General features: G+C 37.1%; 2 protein-coding genes and 6 gene segments (V, D, J or C); 4 read left to right on the top strand and 4 right to left on the bottom strand.

Annotated features, from left to right (window-relative positions):
* Positions 1–1218, top strand: part of LOC107687065 (putative RNA-binding protein Luc7-like 1) — a 10193-nt gene extending 8975 nt beyond the window's left edge. For all 7 annotated transcript variants that reach the window (XM_016484240.1, XM_016484221.1, XM_016484249.1 and 4 more), the window contains one exon: positions 1081–1218. In XM_016484240.1, coding sequence (XP_016339726.1) covers positions 1081–1204 — 124 coding nt within the window. In that variant the 3' untranslated portion in view covers positions 1205–1218. The remainder of the gene's footprint in view (positions 1–1080) is intronic.
* A 1054-nt stretch (positions 1219–2272) lies between these two features.
* On the top strand, positions 2273–8868 carry LOC107687053 (STIP1 homology and U box-containing protein 1). Of its 2 annotated transcripts, none has more exons than XM_016484197.1 (8): positions 2273–2536; positions 2925–3152; positions 5247–5445; positions 6605–6770; positions 6864–6930; positions 7022–7078; positions 7183–7299; positions 7815–8868. In XM_016484197.1, the coding sequence occupies exons 2-8, from the start codon at positions 3039–3041 to the stop codon at positions 7938–7940; spliced, it is 846 nt and encodes a 281-aa protein (XP_016339683.1). In that variant the 5' UTR covers positions 2273–2536; positions 2925–3038; the 3' UTR covers positions 7941–8868. The 2 variants fall into 2 exon arrangements, with proteins under 2 accessions (XP_016339683.1, XP_016339691.1); XM_016484205.1 differs by lacking the exon at positions 2273–2536 and adding an exon at positions 2790–2811.
* A 1421-nt stretch (positions 8869–10289) lies between these two features.
* Positions 10290–10781, bottom strand: LOC107687015 (Ig kappa chain V-III region NG9-like). The segment is given in 2 exon segments: positions 10290–10621; positions 10708–10781. Coding segments are annotated over 2 exon segments (381 nt in total).
* Positions 10782–11811: 1030 nt separating this feature from the next.
* On the bottom strand, positions 11812–12344 carry LOC107687238 (Ig kappa chain V region 3381-like). The segment is given in 2 exon segments: positions 11812–12128; positions 12209–12344. Coding segments are annotated over 2 exon segments (366 nt in total).
* Positions 12345–13977: 1633 nt separating this feature from the next.
* LOC107687230 (Ig lambda-3 chain C region-like) lies at positions 13978–14525 on the top strand. The segment is given in 2 exon segments: positions 13978–13990; positions 14087–14525. Coding segments are annotated over 2 exon segments (330 nt in total).
* A 580-nt stretch (positions 14526–15105) lies between these two features.
* LOC107687025 (Ig kappa chain V-I region Scw-like) lies at positions 15106–15594 on the bottom strand. The segment is given in 2 exon segments: positions 15106–15434; positions 15521–15594. Coding segments are annotated over 2 exon segments (378 nt in total).
* A 425-nt stretch (positions 15595–16019) lies between these two features.
* Positions 16020–17807, top strand: LOC107687224 (Ig lambda chain C region-like). The segment is given in 3 exon segments: positions 16020–16028; positions 16120–16171; positions 17360–17807. Coding segments are annotated over 3 exon segments (378 nt in total).
* A 587-nt stretch (positions 17808–18394) lies between these two features.
* Positions 18395–18884, bottom strand: LOC107687034 (Ig kappa chain V-I region Scw-like). The segment is given in 2 exon segments: positions 18395–18723; positions 18826–18884. Coding segments are annotated over 2 exon segments (378 nt in total).
* Between the last annotated feature and the right edge of the window lie 760 nt (positions 18885–19644).

The following is a 19644-nucleotide window of genomic DNA, read 5'->3' as shown; positions in this document are numbered from 1 at the left end:
GGTCACTAATTAGAAGTACAAAACGAGGATTTGTAAAGAAGAATGTCGGAGGATTTCGATATAAGCCAAGAGGAGACTGGTTTTCCTTTGCTAAAGTAAGGAAACTTTGGTTTTCACGAGACTCACCGGCGCATGCGCAACGCCGACCTCATACGTCATGCTCCCGGAACTGCTTCCGTGTACAACGCAAGCTACAAGCTAGATTCAAGTGATTATTACGTTTTGAATATGGATATTTTTCTTACAAAAACGCAGCTACAGGAGACAGGAGTTCTTTGTTCACCCCCCGGAGCCGTGTGAGACGCTTTTATTTTAATGGATGGTCGCTTTTTATTTAACTTCTTTTGGACTGATGCATGCAACACCCGCTGAGTGGCATTAAACAGCTTGAAAGAAGAAAGTCATATACACCTAGGATGCATCGGGGGTGAGTAAAACACAGCATAATTTTCATTTTTGGGTGAACTAACCCTTTAAATTAAATAATTTTATATATGCGGATTTATTAATTAATGTGTAATGTTATATTTTTTAAACAAATTAATGAGCTCTAAAAGATCTTCAGGATTTTTACAACTCTTTTGCTTTAGACCAGGGGTGCCCAACCCTGCTCCTGGCGATGGACTGTCCTGCAAAGTTCAGCAGGGTTGGGCACCCCTGCTTTAGACCATTTACAAACGTTAAACCATAAAATAAAATGTTAAGGTTACCACTGCATCTTTCTGAAAAAAAAAAAAAAAATGCAGTGATTAATATATAGTTTATTTATAGTTATTTTCAAATATTCAATGTACTGTAATTATAAAATAACTTTTTGTTTTTGTTTATTGTTTATTTAATTCTAACATAAGTTCTTGTTAAAACTAACCAATATTAAAATAATTATATATCGGTATCGGCCAAAATGAGTTGAAAATTATCGGATATCGGCAAAAATCCAATATCGTGCATGCATAATATAAGTTGTTCTTAAATATTTTTTAGTTTCTGTTTTAAATAAATACATCAAGTATGGTTTTCACCATAAAAAAACAAAGCCTCCATGATCTTGTAGTAACAGTGGATTGATGTGTGTCTTAGGTCTTCACGGGACCGTGATCGCGAGAGGGAGAGCAAGCGCAGCTCGTCCGAGCGGAGATCAGACGGACTGAACGGGAGGACGGAGTCTCGCCGTCATGATGACAGAGAGGCTGGAGAGATCTGAATCATCTCACTCTACCACAACAAACACGCACAGCGCGCTCTCATACATATACCCACTTTTTTATTTATCATGTTTGCTTGGTCCGTAGTAAACTGCCCACGCCCTGTTTCATTACAGTCGTTGTAGTCTTTAATATCTCAGTCCAGTGAGACTTAAACCTGTCGGATTCACTGTCAAATGTTGAAATGACAATATTGTGTGTGTGGAGTGAAGGTTTTTTTGCCCCTCCATAATGTCTGTTATTTTTTGGGATTTGGGTTTGTCCTGAGTGGATGTGTGCATGTTTAGCTGAAAGCTGTTCTGAGGTCAGTCTAAACGCCCTTTCTTTAAATATATCTGCAGTATTTCCCCCTAGAGACCGAGAGTGACTCTCTTTGTATCAGCAGCAGAGGCGTAGGAGTTGAATAAATCTAAACAAGTGAATCCGTCATGGCATATTGTTTGATTTACTCTGTACATGATCTTTTATAAGGCTGTTTTGATTTCATGTTGCCCTTAACAAAGTACATTAAATGGTTTTATGACTTTAAATGGTGTTTGTCATTAATGAAGGAAATTATACGTCCTCAGTTTATTAGTTGGATAAGTCACTTTAACGGGTCAGTCTCTTTTTACTAAAGCTGAATGCCTGAGTATTGTAATATTGAAGCTGTTTTATTTATTTCTTTAGCCTGTAAATTTAATACAAAATAAACGTTTAGAAATATTTTACAACATATTTTTGGCAGAGTTACAGCGTTTTGGAAAATTGTTCTTTCTTTTTTGCTGCAATTAATTGAATATGAAATAGGGATTTTATACATTTAAAAATGTTACGCTTTCATGTTAGATTGCAGTTGATCAAACAGATCTAATGTGTCTTAAAGGTTTTTTTCAGTTTATGTGAAGGATGCATTTCACCACTGCTTTTTTAAATTCATGATCAAAATCATTAGTTATTGTGTATTAAAATGAACTTAAAGATAAAACAATAGAACAAATTTTTTTATTTTTTTATTATATCACTAGTGTTACGTTTCTGTACGTCGCCGACAGCTGGCGTCATTACGCTGGCCACGGGCTGTAGATCGTCACCTCCGGCAACGTCACCGTGACGGCTCAGTCAAAACAACCGAAACATGATGCTAGCGTCTCACACCCGCGAGTGAAATGTCGTGTTTTTAGCGCTCGCCGATGAAAACGTCGGAGATTTGTCACCCTAATGTCATGATCTTGTCGGACTATGAGTTTGGCAGCGTTTTATTCGGAATAAGGGATCGAAAAGTGATCATAAAAGCACCAGCGTCGCGACCGGTTTGCTAACGACAGGCGTCTTTTCAGCACTTAAACCCGGTACGCGTGAAATTATGCATATTTTACTTCTAAAATATGGAATATAAAGTCAAATGGGCTGCGTTAAACTAATTAAGCCGCCTGTAGACGTACAGATGTGTCAGTCACGTGTCATTCTACAGAGTTTGTCTACTAATCACCATGTAATTAGTTCTTCTCGATTTTAATAATTCAATCTCGGTTTTGCTCAAATGATATGAGTTGTATGTTCACTATACTGCTGGAGGAGTTTGAATCATCTGCCACAGCTGTCCAGGGCTGATCAGAGTCCAGATGTGTGTGTTATGTGCATTCTGTAGGCTATAGATGTATGTAGTGTAGTCCTGATGTGTGTAATGTGTATCATTGAATGTAAATTGATATGTGTGTGTTTGGTGTGTCCCTGCAGTGTGAGAGGTTTGCAGGTATCTGGGGTCCCCGGGACAGGCCGGTGCTCACCGAAGAGACGGGGAACAGGATCGGTAAGCAGGGGGGAGCGGCCACCGCAGAGCCCGTGGAGAAGATGGCGAGCAGCCCAGAGAAAAGCTCCTCCGCACAGGAGCTCAAGGAGCAGGGCAACCGCCTGTTCCTCAGCCGCAAGTACCAGGAGGCCGCCACCAGCTACAGCAAGGCCATTGTGAGTGGAGCAGGAGTTTGTCAGTTTAGAGGAAATTTACAAGCACAATGAGAGAAAACAATCGTACTGACACCAAACTGTTGACATTTTTATGCACATTTGATAGAGAAAAAAAATCTTACTGACATCGAACTTTTGAAACTTATATGCACATTTGATAGACAAAAAAAAAAAATCGTACTGACACCAAACTGTTGAAATTTATATGCACATTTGATAGAGAAAAAAAATCTTATTGACATAAAACTGTTGAAATTTTTATGCACATTTGATAGAAAAGAAATCGTACTGACATCGAACTTTTGAAAATGTGAAAAAAATTAGAATCTTTTGAAAATTTTAACAGTTGTGATTAGTGATGCTGTATTATGTTGAATATCAAAGTTTATTTGTGTATGTTTGTTAATGAGGAATTTGTGGACACATCAGTGTTTTTAGATTTGTGGAGTAAAAATTATTAATTTATTATAATTTATAACAATTATTTTAAATGATAAAATTCATCCTGTGGGGTAAGATGGCACAGCAGAATTGGCACAGAAGGCCTCAAGTGGCATTTTGTTACTAGTGATATTACTTTTTTAAATGTAATACTTATTGTAATTAATAGGGTTATTATTCAATATTTCTATGAATTAGATTTGCATTTCAAACACATTTGCTTTGCACTAAAGCCTAGGCTAATTAAATCAAATCATTTAATTTGAATATGTAAATATTAATTTCCCTGTATTTAAGTCATAGACTAAATTTACCTTTCAGAAGAACTTTTTTTACTGGGATTCTGCTTTAACTTCATTTTAAACTACAGTTTTAGTAGGTTTATAAGCTGTTTAATAGCTACAAACAGAATAAGTCAAGAATAATTCACTGGATAATGTTAATTCACTGAATAATATTCTATGGAATATTGGAATATAATAAACAAAAAATCGTATTTTATTGCATTTCTCAACTGGAATGTTATATTAGAATTATTAATAATGTTTTTGTCCTTCTAGATTATGAAATGCCTGCTGACAACATGGTTTATCTATGCAGTTACACAGAACTATACTCAAACTGCGATCGCTCGTGGAGATAATAAATAATTAATTTCCATAGAGTTGTATTTATTTAGATGTTTATTAGCGAAATATTGGTTATATAGTAAATGTTAATACAATTTAGGGTGTTTTAAACAAGTGAATCTTGTTAAAAGTTACATGCGGTGGCCGTGCTGGGGCATTTCCTGAGCATTAACCCAGTGAGTGAACAGCAATATGAAAGCGGCTTCACGAGACTAATGATGAGCAAATATACAACAGAGAGAGAATTAAAGTCAGCGCTTTTATTTCCAACATGCGCTCATTCATGGCTGCATGCTATTTAATTCAGGCAAAGTTACGTCTTTATTGGGACAGGACTTGACGGATTATCTTATGTGACTCCGTGAGTTGGTCTCTATTTCTTAGAGCCAAGCAGCATAAACTAAATATCAGGCATTTATATAATGCATCTAATTTGTGCATAAATGGCTGTTATGTTAAATAAAGTTTACTAACTATAGCAACTATATCAAGTACCTGCACGCCGTTGTTGTTGTTGTCTCGTTTCCCCTCAGACGCGCTGCAATGGCGATCCTGCGCGCAATTCTCAAAACGCCCACAAGATGGCGGCATTTATCGGTGAATCCGATATTACAAAACCGATATCCGATTATGGTAAAATTCTTAAATATCGGGGAAAATATCGGTTAATCGATATATCGGTTGATCTCTAATATATATATATAATAAAGCAAGAATGTATTAAATTGATCAAAAGTGACACTAAAAACATTTATAATGTTACAAAAGATTTCAAATAAATGCTGTTGGCTTTATTTTCACCAAAGAATGCTAATAGATGCATCACAGTTTTCAGAAAAATATGAAGCAGCACAACTGTGCTCAGAGTTCATATAATATTTACATGCATGTTTGTCATTCAGTAATGCATTTAACTGATCAAGTGGAGATCGTCTGGATATTCTTAAAAAACCCACGTAATTTTTCTAGGAATGATCAGAGTTGTGCTGTTGTACTGAAGATGTTTCTGCTGTGCTGTGTGTAGAATCGTAACCCGTCAGTGGCCGTGTACTACACTAACAGAGCGCTATGCTACGTGAAGCTGCAGCAGTACGACAAGGCTCTGGCCGACTGTAAACACGCCCTCGAGCTCGACAGCCAATCGGTGAAGGCCCACTTTTTCCTGGGACAGTGTCAGCTGGAGCTGGAGAATTATGAAGAGGCCATCGGCAATCTACAGAGAGGTACACACAGAATTTTTATGAAATTTGAAAAAAAAAAAAAAGATTTAAGAAATAAGTTACACATTTAAATTAGAATTTTTAAAAATGTTTTTTTTATATGCTTTGAATAGGATATTTCACCCAAAAATGTAAATTCTGTCATCATATACTCGTCCTCGTTGTTTTAAACCTAACTTTTTCTTTTGTTAAACACAAATGTAATTATTTTTTTTAATTAATGGCACTCTCTCGCTCTCTCTTTGTCTCTCTCTATTTTCAGTATATATAGATAGATAGATGGATAATGCATATATTAAATGCATATATTTAAAGATAAAAAACTATCTTTCTGTGTATATTTACACAGTACTTGTCAAAAGTTTGGAAACATTACTATTTCAAATGTTATTAATGAAGTCTCTTCTGCTCGCCAAGGCTCAAAAATACAGTAAAACCAGTAATATTGTGAATTATGATTATTATAATTTAAAATAACTCTTATGTGTGAATATATTGTAAACTGTAATTTATTCCTGTGATGCGCAGCTGTATTTTCAGCATCATTACTCCAGTCTTCAGTGTCACATGATCTTCAGAAATCATTCTAATATGCTGATTTGCTGCTCAAGAAACATTTCTGATTATTATCAATGTTGAAAACAGTTGTGCAGCTTCATATTTGATCAGAAACCATGATATAATATCATTCAAATGCTGTGTGTGTGTTTTTTAAATAGAAATGCATTAAATTGATCAAAAGTGACAGTAAAAACATTTAATGTTACAAAATATTCTATTTCAAATATGTTCTTTTTATTCATCAAAGAATCCTGAAAAATTATTAAACAGCAAAAACTGATTTTAACAGAGATAATAAGAAGAACCATTATTAATAATTGAACAGCAAATCAGCATATTGCTTTCTGCAGCAGTTTTCTGTTGTATGTGATGTTTGGTGTCATTTGAAGCACATTTTCAGGTTTTGTTATTTATAATGTAACTCAGTCTCTAATAATGTACATTTGCATCCAATATATTGATTATTGAGCTAATAATATAAATAATTATCCATCATCAGCATCGGTGCATCCCTAAAAAGCATCATAGAAATGATCCAGACGTCTAAACAGACATCAGATAGTTGCAGTGTGATGAAGTCGCTCTTTGAAATGCTTTTCAGCTTATAACCTGGCGAAGGAACAGCGGCTGAATTTCGGAGACGATATCCCAAGTGCTCTTCGCATTGCCAAGAAGAAACGCTGGAACAGCATAGAAGAGAAGCGAATCAGCCAAGAAAACGAGCTGCACGCTTATCTCAGCAAACTCATCCTGGCCGAGAAAGAGAGGTGACGCTCACATCAGTCAGTCATGCGGATCTGCGTTTAGAGATCTGTGCTGTAACACCTGTCCGTCTCTGTGTTTGTGGGTGTTTTTCTCAGAGAGCTAGACGACAGAGTGAAGCAGTCAGAGGACAGTCAGAACGGCGGCAAGATCAAATCCAAACACGTGAGACACGCATTTAAATACACACACAGCTCTGAACGGTGGGCGTTTGAGGAAGTGATGTCATTTCCTGTGCTCTGTGCTGCTCCTGCAGGATAAATATTTGATGGACATGGACGAGCTTTTCTCTCAAGTAGATGAAACGAGGAAGGTATGCATCTCAAGACTTCGTGATGAACGTCTCTCACACTAAAATATGATTGGTCCAGATAACTGTGCATTGAGCGTCAGTGTGTTTGATCGGCTGTTGTGCAGAAGCGAGAGATCCCAGATTACCTGTGTGGGAAGATCAGTTTTGAGCTGATGAGAGAACCCTGCATTACTCCTAGCGGCATCACCTACGATCGCAAGGACATCGAGGAGCATCTACAGGTAACATCGCATTCACGTTCCCCTGCATCTCAGCGGCGGCTGTTTGATTTGTGCAAGAATTCGGACGATTTTGAGGCGCTCAGATTGCTGCCAGGTTTTTTTCATGAGACTTCTCACTTTAGAGGCACAGGAGAATGGCGCCATGATTGGCTGAAAAATTACACATTGGCGGATCAGATTACGGCAGTGTTTTTTTAATTGTTATTATTATTAAATACATTATAGTGTTTTTTTAGTATATATTTTTTTTTTGTCATTTTTATTTTTGATGTATTTTTTTATTATTTATTTATTTTTATTTCATTTTTTTATTTCTCTTTAGTTTTAGTAACTTTAATACAAGGCATCGTTTGTCTTTTTCATCTAATTTTCTTTTAGTTTTATTTCAATGATCATGTTTTAATACTGTATTGACCCGAATATAAGACGATGCTTTTTTTCTTGGAAATACATCTGAAAAAACGCGGTCGTTTTATATTCACAAAAATATTCTTTCTCTCTCTCTCTCTCTGTAGCGTGTTGGCCATTTTGACCCAGTCACTCGCAGCCCGCTGACCCAAGATCAGCTGATCCCCAATCTGGCCATGAAGGAGGTGATCGATGCTTTCATCCAGGAGAACGGATGGGTGGAGGACTACTGAACACACACACACACACACACACACACTCGAGCGGGCCGCAGCAGTTTCCTCACGGCCAATCGAATCCTCTCCTGTATGTTCATGCACTTTAATCAGTGGAGCTTTGCTGTGGAGAATCTGACCCGCAGCAATCACCTGACCCTCTTTCTCACCGTCTGTCTTTCTGTCTGTCCTTCAAACTCTTTCTGCTGTCTTTCCTTACCAGACAGAATAATCAGCCCGTCCTGCAGGTTCTGTTCGGACACTTGTTTTCAATCGGAAACACTGGCTGATGTTTGCTGCACATGATGATGCTGTAATTTTTTCATTGAATGTTCAAATAGCAACATTATTGATGACACATCACTAATAATGATTCATGAAAGAGGAAACTTGCGCAGGTTGGCGTGTATGTGTGTGTTTTAGAATCTGTCACCTATAAGATCTATATGCAGAATGAATGCGATATATGCGAGTGTAATAAGTTCTAACATAAGTAGAATGTTTGTAAGATGCTTCTCGAGCTTTGGGTTCTAGCAGGATGGCGGTTTTTGTAACGAGCGTTAAAACATATATTTAGACATTCATCCATCTCCTGGCTGCCAATCACTGAAAATGAACTGAGAATCTGTGGCATGCAGATAACATCATCATCATCGTTATGGTGTATGATACGTTTAGTCTCACAATGTGTGCTTTAGAACTAGAGGTAAGTGATTATTTCACACTATTGATTTAGTCTTTCCCTTTGGACCTTTGGGGAGTTTTCTGTTTCCTGTCATGAGCACACACTTCCTGTTTAGTATCAGTATTTTTCAGAGAGCCCTTGTTAGTCGCTGGACATCACAGTTCCCGAACTGTCCATCCGGCTCGGTTCAAATATTCCCCAAGTGTAATGGGTTTAGGTTGGATGCATGTTTAATAAATGTTATTTTGTTTCTTTTTGTAACAAATTGGTTGAGATGAGTCTTATTCTTTCTGATAAAGTTACAGTTGCGACCCACTGTTCACTACTCACTGCTGTGTGTCTGTGTTCACTACTCACTGCTGTTTGTGTGTGTGTGTGTGTGTTCACTACTCACTGCTGACTAAGGTCTGTCTCCAGAATCACACCAAGATTCCTGACTTGATTTTTAGTTGCTAGACCCCTAGAGTCAAGGTATGCATTCACCTTGACAACTTCATCTTTGTTTCCAAATGCAATGACTTCAGTTTTTTCCTTCCTAGTTGGAAGTTCTGGCACATCCAACTAGTTTCATCAATGCATTGGCAGAGGGAGTCAATGGGGCTGTAGTCATTTGGTGATAAGGCTAGGTAAATCTGGGTATCATCAGCATAGCCATTACATTACAAATGTTAGGTAATATAATCAGACTACTTTTAGATTACTTTTGACCTAACTCGTTTATCACATTGATTTAAATATGATAATCTTGTACCATATGGATATAAAAATGCAAATAAAAAGAAAATATATTCCATTTTATTTGTTTACCATTTGTCTGTTTACATTTTATTTTATTTAACATTAATATATGAAGTAAATATATATTAGGTGAAAGAAGTTCTGCTGACAAAAAAAGTTTGGGAATCCTCGCATTACATGTAAATAAGAAACAACGTGAATTTGTGCATTTTAACATGTTTGAAAGAGAAAAGCCTTCCAAAGACAATACATGGTAAAATAACCAGTGATAATTCAAATAAAAATTAATGTGTTCATCAGTAGTTGATGCAATGGTGACATGCTGAGAAAACACTTATTAAAACTGAATGTGTAAAAATCGTATATAGCACCTTTACAGAGACAGTTCACCCAAAAATGTAAATTGTCATCATTTACTAACCCTCATGCCGTTTCAAACATGTATGATTTTCATTTTTGTGAAAACACAAAATAATCGTTTTTTCAAATGTCTTCATTTTTGTTTGATTTAAATGCAGGGTGAATATGTGGTGCAGATGGGTCAGTGACCAACAGGGGGCAGCAAGAGACAATCTAGGAACAAAGAACATAAAAGATCATGATTTTTGAGAATGAAAACACAACGCTGCTACACAATGACTTTACTATATGACATTAAAATGAGATATGAGTGTACTATAATGTACAAAATAAATAAAAAAAACGTGCTATTATTGTCTATTTGATTTGATATTAGTTTATACACTCTGAATCTGAGCATAGTTGAGTCAAACCCGTCTGTCACAGGACAGATCCCAGTCTAATAGAGCTGATTTGACTCCTGACTCAGTGTGGAGTTCATGTGTAGTTGCTGTGTTTGGTCTCTGTGTGTCAGTAGTGAGTGATGGTGTTTGAGCAGCTGCAGCATCAGTTCAGTCACTGTGAGGTTTTTGTACCACTCTTTATCACTGTGTGAACACACAACTACTAGGACAGTGTACACTCTGACAGTAATAATGTCCAGCATCTTCAGTCTGGACTCCACTGATGGTCAGAGTGAAATCACTGTGAGATCCACTGCCACTGAATCTAGATGGAGTTCCTGACTGACGGCTGCTTGCCAAATAAATCAGGAGTTTAGGAGCTTCTCCAGGTTTCTGTAAGTACCAGGCTAAACGCTGCCCCGAACTAGTACTGTACACATCTGTGCTGGTTTTACAGCTGATCTTCACTGTTTGTTCTGGTTGAGCTGCTGTCGTTGAGGGACTCTGAGTGACGCTGATCTGTCCTCTACTCTCTGAAACACACAAGAAGAAAATCAACTCAAAACTTTCACAATATACTTGAAGAGATGAATTGATATCAAACTTGTGCTGCACAAACCTTGAGCAAACGCTGTGAGAGTCCAGATGAAGATGATGATGAAGGTCATGTTGATGAAGATTGTTGTGTGTGTCAGTGATGAAGTGTTCAACTCACAGCACTATAAACACTCTCAGAGCACTGAAGCATCTGATCAATATGCAAACACACTCCAGATCATTTACCTCAAGACAGTCACTCATTAACAGACACAAAATAGAGTTACTGAAGTGAGAACAGAGTAAAAATTAATAATTTTCATAATAATTGATCTTCTAATGGACAAACTTATAAATTGCATCATATCATTCAATTGAATAAATTTAAGACCAACATTAGTATGTTAACCTGACTCTCTCATATTAGACTTTGAGATGATTTTTTACTGTATTTGGATGAAAACCACTGTTAATTCCCAAATTTTATATTAAATCCATGGATGTTCCTGCAGGCTTGAGGATCATCACACACGTGTCTCTGTCAGTCACTGAGTTTGATTAGGAGTCGCGTCACACATGATATAAAACACCTTCACTCTTTATAAATCTTTATAAAAGAAATGTAAATATGGTGATATGCGTATATTTTTTTAATGGTTAACTGCAACTGTTGGGAAATCTGGTCTTTCATTTGAAAATTAATGTTTATATCATTGTTAATTCTTTCCTGCATGAATATTTATATAAATTATATTCATTATCATTTGCTCTGAAATTGAGAAACATGTTTATATGATGCTGTTAATATCTGCATTATGAGGCATTTGCTTAAATCAATGGACTTATTAAGTTGATCAAGCATTTATGATGCTGATGATGCAGTTTAAGGAAGATTGAGGATAAATCATAAATGCAGAAACTCAAAAATATGTTGAAGGATGGAAAAATATCCACTGAAGATCAAAAGTGACTGAATTTCTACATAAAGGACTGAAAATATTAGGAGACAAAAATAACTTCAGAAAAATCATAATCAAAAATAAATGATGAAGCTCAACAAAACTGATGTTGTTAGATAATATTGATTTGTTTTTTCACTGTTGAGTGAGTGATAGTGTTTGAGCAGCTGCAGCATCAGTTCAGTCACTGTGACTCTGACTGCCGGAGGTTTTTGTACCACTCTTTATCACTGTGTGAACACACCACCACTGTGGTAACTCTGACAGTAATAATGTCCAGCATCTTCAGTCTGGACTCCACTGATGGTCAGAGTGAAATCAGTTCCACCTTCTGCTCCATTCCCACTGAATCGACTGAAACTCTCATCATAGAGATCGTTTACCAGATAAATTATGAGTTTAGGAGTTTCTCCAGGTTTCTGCTGATACCAAGCTAAACCCCAGCTATCTATTCCAGCATCAGTTTTACACTCTATAGTGGCGTCTTGTCCTTCAGAAACAGTCACAGCTTCAGGCTGAGTCACAGTGATTCCTCTGGATGCTGCTGACAACAACATTATATGTGTTCAATCAAATGAAATGAACATTAAAGAGTCAAAAATGAGCATCTTTCACTTCTGTTACCTGGAATAAAAGCTGCCAGAATCCAGATGAAGCTGCTGAAGAGATTCATTGTGTTTGTTGGTTTTGTACCGTGGTAAACAGCAGTGTGTTATAAAGTGTTGGAGTCTGAACGCTATAAACACTCGGAGCGCTGAAGCATGTGCTGATGCAAAGTGACTCTCTGTGGAAAAACCCTCCTGGAAAATGCCCACATGCAGATGAAAACTGAGCCTTTAAACGTGTTTCAGTCTCATGATACAGTGGTGTGTGTTTTCATTTCTTTAGAAATCTGGAAATCATGTCTTTTTCATTCTGTGTGAGTCTCATGGTTCAGACTGCAGGTTTTCTCATGATTCAGTGACAGAGCTGAATCATTCAGAGAAACAAGTATGTCACTGTGAACTCAATGAGAGGGCAAAGGTCATCAAAACTAATTAAAATTGCTTTGAGAAATATATAGGATCTTTTAGAAATCCAAATTAATATGTGTAAAGAAAACGTATCAATACAGAGATTTTCATCACTTTAGTCCAATAATCCACCGCTGCTGTTGAGTCTCATATCAGTGTGTGTGAGTGAGTTTGTGTTCATCTGAGTGTGACGGAGGTTTTTGTACGACGCTTTCACTAGAATGAAGCACTGTGGTACACTTTTGGTGGAGGAACTAAACTGGTGATCAGAAGTAAGTCTTTCTTAAATTATCAAATACAAATGCATAATGTGTGTGTGTGTTTTAAATAGAGGTTTAAGGTTATTTAAGAATATTTGGCAACAATATTCTTAATTTATTACAAAAAAATGTTACTAAGAAGGCTTACTTACATTTCACATCTTATTTACTATAAAATGTAATTCTATTTTACCGATTGGTTGCACCAGTTGATGTATGTAATTATCAAATGTTGTCTGCTATATTATGTGTAAGTCATTTGGTTTATATTCCATATTTTTTACATTTCAAGCCATAGTTCATATATGTACTTACTGTTTTACATTAATACTTTCACACCTGATGTATGCTAACATTTCAATTTATTTTAATTAATGGCGATTTTTATGATTTTTCAATAATATCTTAATATATTTCAATTGGTGCATGGCACAAAAGCTGGATAATGTTGACAAAATGTAATTGTTGTCATCATGAGTCAAAAAGAAATTCAGTTGATAAACAGTTCAAATAAATTATTTAAACCATTAAGTTTATTTACAATTATGTTCATGAGAAAATATCCTGAATGTTGACTATTTTCAAAATAATAATATATTGAAACAACCAGTTATAAAAATATTGCGATACAATTATCAGAGATGTTTTATAAAATCAGTTTAAAACATTTGACTTATTTCATAAAGTAACAAAGTAGCATACATTTTTACAGTACATTATGTCTGCTTCAAAGTGATATATTTATGAATACAGTATGCATTATCTTATAATTGATCACTGTAAAAAATAAATATGTAAAATTTACAGTAAAAATGACAGCAGTGTTTGCCAGACTTCTTGTTCTTCACGTCCAAATATTTAACAGTATTGTACTGTAAAATTACATGAAATGTCCAGTTAGATTTATTATAGTTTTTCACTGTATATAGTAAAAGAACTTACAGTGAACTGATTAACAGATTTTCACTGTAGCATTTTTACAGTCTTCTATCATTAAAATAACTTTTTTATTGTATTTCTTTTACGGAGAACATTTCTGAATAGTAAATATTAATTCTTCTAATGGAGAATAATTGTAATCTTCATTCAGGATATTTGTGTTATATGAATGACAGCAGTGATGTGGAGTTACAGTAAAATGATGAACTGATTGTGATTTTCACAGTGAAGATTGCAGCTGCAGATGTGAATAATTGAGTGTTGTGTGTGTGTGTGTGTGTGTGTTTCAGCTGGTCCCGCAGTGAAGCCCTCCGTGTCTCTGCTGCCTCCCTCTTCTCTGCAGATCTCTGGAGACTCAGCCGCACTGCTCTGCCTGCTCAGCTCTTACTCTCCACAGGGGGCGCAGGTGAGCTGGACGCTGGACGGGTCAGAGGTCACCGAGGGGGTTCAGACCAGCGCAGAGAGCGAGCGGGACGGACGCTACAGCCGCAGCAGCGTCCTGAGCCTCAGCAAAGCACGCTGGGAAGACGGCGAGCGCTTCGTCTGCAGAGTAACACATGACGGAGCTGATCACGAGACCTCGTTCCTCAAGAGCTCCGAGTGCTGATGTTTCTCCAGTGAAGAGCAGCAGGATTCACAGCAGTCACCTGATTTACAGCTCAATACTCAAGCAGTCTTTCAATGTGCTGCCATTGCTGTTCATTCAATAAAGCTTCTGAACGCCTTACATTTGTGTCCGACTGCATCATTGATCAGTGTGTCCTTCCTTCAAAGTCCTTCACTAAAGTTTCAGCTGCTGTTGATGGATTGTAATAGTTGAGAACAGCTGCGTTTAGCAGTAAATGTGAACTGAAGCTCTTGGGGTTTGAACATGGTCTCTGGAGACGGAGCTGCTCTATTCTGAGACGATCAGAATCACTAAAGCTGCCAATGCAAATCTGATTTTCACCTCAAACTCACAGTTTCACTGTTTGATCGGTTAAACGCTCTAAACTGGATCAGTTTCACTTCTGCTCATGAGAAACGAGTTATGAGTAAGAAATTCATCATCAGCTTGAGATGAAATAGCTAAGTTAATGCTAGTTTAATGCTTTATAGTTTAATGTACAAAATGTAATGTACAAAACCAAAACAGCATATTGCACCATAATGTTTTGCTTTGCTATCAGTTTAACAGTCAGTTTGGAGTTCATGTGTAGTTCTGTGTTTGGTCTCTGTGTGTCAGTAGTGAGTGATAGTGTTTGAGCAGCTGCAGCATCAGTTCAGTCACTGTGACTCTGACTGACGGAGGTTTTTGTACCACTCTTTATCACTGTGTGAACACACCACCACTGTGGTAACTCTGACAGTAATAATGTCCAGCATCTTCAGTCTGGACTCCACTGATGGTCAAAGTGAAATCTCTGTTAGATCCACTGCCACTGAATCTAGATGGAGTTCCTGACTCAAGGCTTTTTGCATAACGAATAAGGAGTTTAGGAGCTTCTTCAGGTTTCTGTAGGTACCAGAATAAAGCATCATCCCCATCACTATATCTGTACACATCTGTGCTGGTTTTACAGTTGATCTTCACTGTTTGTTCTGGTTGAGCTGCTGTCGTTGAGGGACTCTGAGTGACGCTGATCTGTCCTCTACTCTCTGAAACACACAAGAAGAAAATCAACTCAAAACTTTCACAATATACTTGAAGAGATGAATTGATATCAAACTTGTGCTGCACAAACCTTGAGCAAACGCTGTGAGAGTCCAGATGAAGATGATGATGAAGGTCATGTTGATGAAGATTGTTGTGTGTGTCAGTGATGAAGTGTTCAACTCACAGCACTATAAACACTCTCAGAGCACTGAAGCATCTGATCAATATGCAAACACTCTCCAGATCATTTACCAGAAGACAGTCGCTCATTAACAGACACAAAATACAATTACTAAATTAATCTTTCAATATTTGATCTTCTCATAGCTAAGCTGTTCTTAATTGTATCAGATCATTCACTTCTGAATAAATCTTCAAAATCATCTTTAGTATATTATCCTGACTCTCTGCTGTGAGACTTTGAGAATATTTTTGACTGTAGTTGGAGAGAAACATGACTGTTAATTCCTAAATTTGATGTCAAATCCATGGATGTTCCTGCAGGTTTTTACAGACATGAGGATCATCACACACGTCTCTTTAGTAATAATGCAGACTGCATAAAGCACATGAAGTAAAGGAAGGTAATGTCTGCTGTGAGTGGATGTGTTTGTTGGAGACTCAGTTGATGTGTGTTTGTGCAGTTAGTGAAGCGTCCAGCAGGTTTTTGTTCAGCTGCTCTATTAGTTTGTATCACTGTGGTGGACTTTCGGCAGCGGCACCAAACTGGATGTTGGCAGTAAGTAAATCAATATTAATTATTATTAATACAACAACTGACTGTTAAACACTTTGTTGCTCTATAGAAAGGATGCACTTTTACACTTATTTCTATATTGTAATTTTATTTTTAGTTCACTTTGAATGTTTGGCAGTCAACATTAAAAACCGGTTTCACTTTATTTTGATGGTCCCTTTAACACATTCTGTTGACTATAAGTAATGTTGCACCTACATGTCTACTAACTCTCATTAGAGTATTAGTAGACTGTTAGGGTTAGAATAAGTTGACATGTACTTGCAAAGTTACTTATAGTCAGTAGAATGTCTGTTGGGAGACCATGACAATAAAGAGTTAGCAGATATTAAGCAGAAAGTCTTCTAATACTCTGATGAGAGTTAGTAGACACATAGGTGCAACATTACTTATTGTGAACAGATTGTTCAAAAGGGACCATCAAAATAAAGTGTTACCTAAAAACCATATGGTTTTCATTGTCACTGCATCTTTGTTTTCATCCAGTGAACTATAATAATTTCTGTTATTTCCTAATAACTTGATTTTATGAGTTTTCAGAGATTCAGCTCTTTTTTTCCTCATTGATAATTAAATTCTAAATGTTAAAAAGGTGCACTGAAATTAAATGTACATTAGTTTGTCATTTTGGCACCACTTTGATTTTACTTGAAAATTTAAGACAGGAATTAAACTTAAATGTTCAGATTAGTGTGTTGATTTCTCAGTAAAGCCTGCAGATATCTTTAAGTGGGAAATTCTGGTTGCTCAATCGTATTTTTTGTTAATATTTGATACGTTAATAATTTATAAGACATGCCAGATGAAAGTTATATTTTCTATTTTTTAAAACAAACTTTTGTACCCAATTTTCTCATGCTGTCATCAAATATTTCAACGAATTCCTGCACTAATTATGATTATTCACATCTGATCTTTGATGCCTTTACTAAAAGTGACTAGTACTGAAGTAGATAATGAAAATGACTCTTCAATTCAATAAATTTCACCAAACTTTCATTGCTTTGCTGATCACAGGCTTTGCAAAAATTCATTCAGGTGACTTGCAGTTTAATGCTGCAAAAATGACTAATAAAACTATCATTGTATTAATCGTTCATATATTTTTATGAACTTGATAGTAGAGAAATGCTTTCTTCTTCATTGAGTTGACTGTTGTGTGTTTGTCAGGCGTCACTCGTCCTAAATTGAGTGTCCTGCCGGCCTCCAGTGCAGAGATCTCCTCAAAGAAGACAGCGACACTGGTGTGTGTGGCCAGCAAGGGCTTCCCGTCAGACTGGAGCCTGAGCTGGAAGGTGGACGGGAGCAGCAGGTCTCAGGAGAGCAGCGCTGGGCTCCTGGAGAAGGACGGTCTGTACAGCTGGAGCAGCAGCCTGACTCTCTCTGAGCAGGAGTGGATGGAGAGCGTCTCAGTGAGCTGTGAGGCCACACGGAGCGGCCAGCCTGCGCTCACTGGACACGTGACGAGACAGCAGTGTTCAGAGTAGATCTGCTGCTCTTCTCACTCGTGTCTCACTGGAGACTAACAGCACATGAGCGACTCCTTCATTCTCCACAACCAGCTTCAGTCGCTCTCAGCTGCATCTGCTCTGCTTTGTGTGCTTCATACAAGACTATATGTGTGCTTTATCATTCAATTATGATTTTATTAAAATTCAGTAAATTGTAGCTTTATGTCTTTGTGTGTCATTTGTGTTTCAGCTCTTTCATTGGATCAGAGCTTTAGCTCACATTTGATCAATAAACTTCACGCAGTGAACCATGAAAAAACCTGCAGATTCATGATGAAACAAGAACATGCAGTCAAATTCATTCAATTATGATTTTATTAAAATTCAGTAAATTGTAGCTTTATGTCTTTGTGTGTCATTTGTGTTTCAGCTCTTTCATTGGATCAGAGCTTTAGCTCACATTTGATCAATAAACTTCACTCAGTGAACCATGAAAAAACCTGCAGATTCATGATGAAACAAGAACATGCGGTCAAATTCTGAACCTCACAGATAAAACTGTAGATAACTTTAATAAGATAAAGTGTTGTAGATTTAAGTATTATTGTGTTAAAAACTAAAATGAATGCTTTATATTTCATTCAATATTTATAAAAATATGCTCTATTGAGTGTGAGTGATAGTGTTTGAGCAGCTGCAGCATCAGTTCAGTCACTGTGACTCTGACTGCCGGAGGTTTTTGTACCACTCTTTATCACTGTGTGAACACACCACCACTGTGGTAACTCTGACAGTAATAATGTCCAGCATCTTCAGTCTGGACTCCACTGATGGTCAGAGTGAAATCACTGTTAGATCCACTGCCACTGAATCTAGATGCAGTTCCTGACTGGAGTGTGCTTGTATAATAAATCAGGAGTTTAGGAGCTTCTCCAGGTTTCTGTAAGTACCAGCTAAGAGCAGGTTTTCCATTATAACAGCAGTCTGGATTTCTGCTAAATGTACAGGTTACAGTGACTGATCGTCCAGTCTGAGCGAGCAGCACTGAGGGAGTTTGAGTCACTGTCACCTGCCCAATAGATTCTGTCAAATGAGAAAGATTAGAAATCATAAACACTTTTACAAACATATATCTTCACACCACTCATGAAAACAACAAGTAAACTTATCTTTACTGACACAAACCTCGACATAATGCTGCCAGCGTCCAGATCAATATGGGGATGAAAGTCATTTTTGTTGGTAGTAGGTTCAGTTCTAGTGAAAAGCAGCTGTTGATCATGTTTGATGTGTGACAGAGTTATAAACACATGCAGAGCACTGAAGCGTGTGTCGCTCATGTAAAACACACTCTCTATGCAAACACTGCAGTAGTGAACAGTTTGAAGTTAGTTTAATGTGCTTTTTCATTGAACAGGAAAATAAACTGAGGTCACTGGAAGCCTCATGGACAGATGTGCTTTTGTGTTTGCTATATAACTGATCATATTTTTTTTAAATGAAACTCCTAATATCTGAACCAAGCAAACATAGTTTCATATGAAAGGCACAGACTGATTCAATAATTCATGACAGTATATTCATAATATGAGTGTGTGCTTGTGTAGGACCTTAAAGTGATGTCTAGTGGTTCCACGCAAGCTGTAAGAACTAAATAAAGTACTATATCAATTGTGAAGTCAAACTAACTAACTACTTGTAATGATTGTGTGCGGGGGGATTGGGGAAGTTAGGCAATGTGATGTAGGGACTATTTTACACCAGGGTTACACCTCTATCTTTCTGAGAAAGACTCTGGGGTTTATATCAACCACAAGTGTGTCTTTTTACAGTACAGTTTATTAACACCATACTGGGGCATTAGGACCCACTCAGTGCACAAGATGAGCTCCACCTGCTGGCCTCACTAACACCTCTTCCAGCAGCAACCTGGTCTTCCCCGAAAGTCTCCCATCCAAGTACTGACCAGACTCAACCTTGCGTAGCTTCAGTGGGTGTGCAGGA

The sequence above is a fragment of the Sinocyclocheilus anshuiensis genome, unplaced genomic scaffold (genome assembly GCF_001515605.1).
Source record: "Sinocyclocheilus anshuiensis isolate Anshui unplaced genomic scaffold, SAMN03320099.WGS_v1.1 scaffold601, whole genome shotgun sequence".
In the NCBI taxonomy this organism is placed as follows: domain Eukaryota; kingdom Metazoa; phylum Chordata; class Actinopteri; order Cypriniformes; family Cyprinidae; genus Sinocyclocheilus; species Sinocyclocheilus anshuiensis.
The sequence above is the reverse complement of the archived record's forward strand: the minus strand, read 5'-3'. Positions and strand labels throughout refer to the sequence as shown.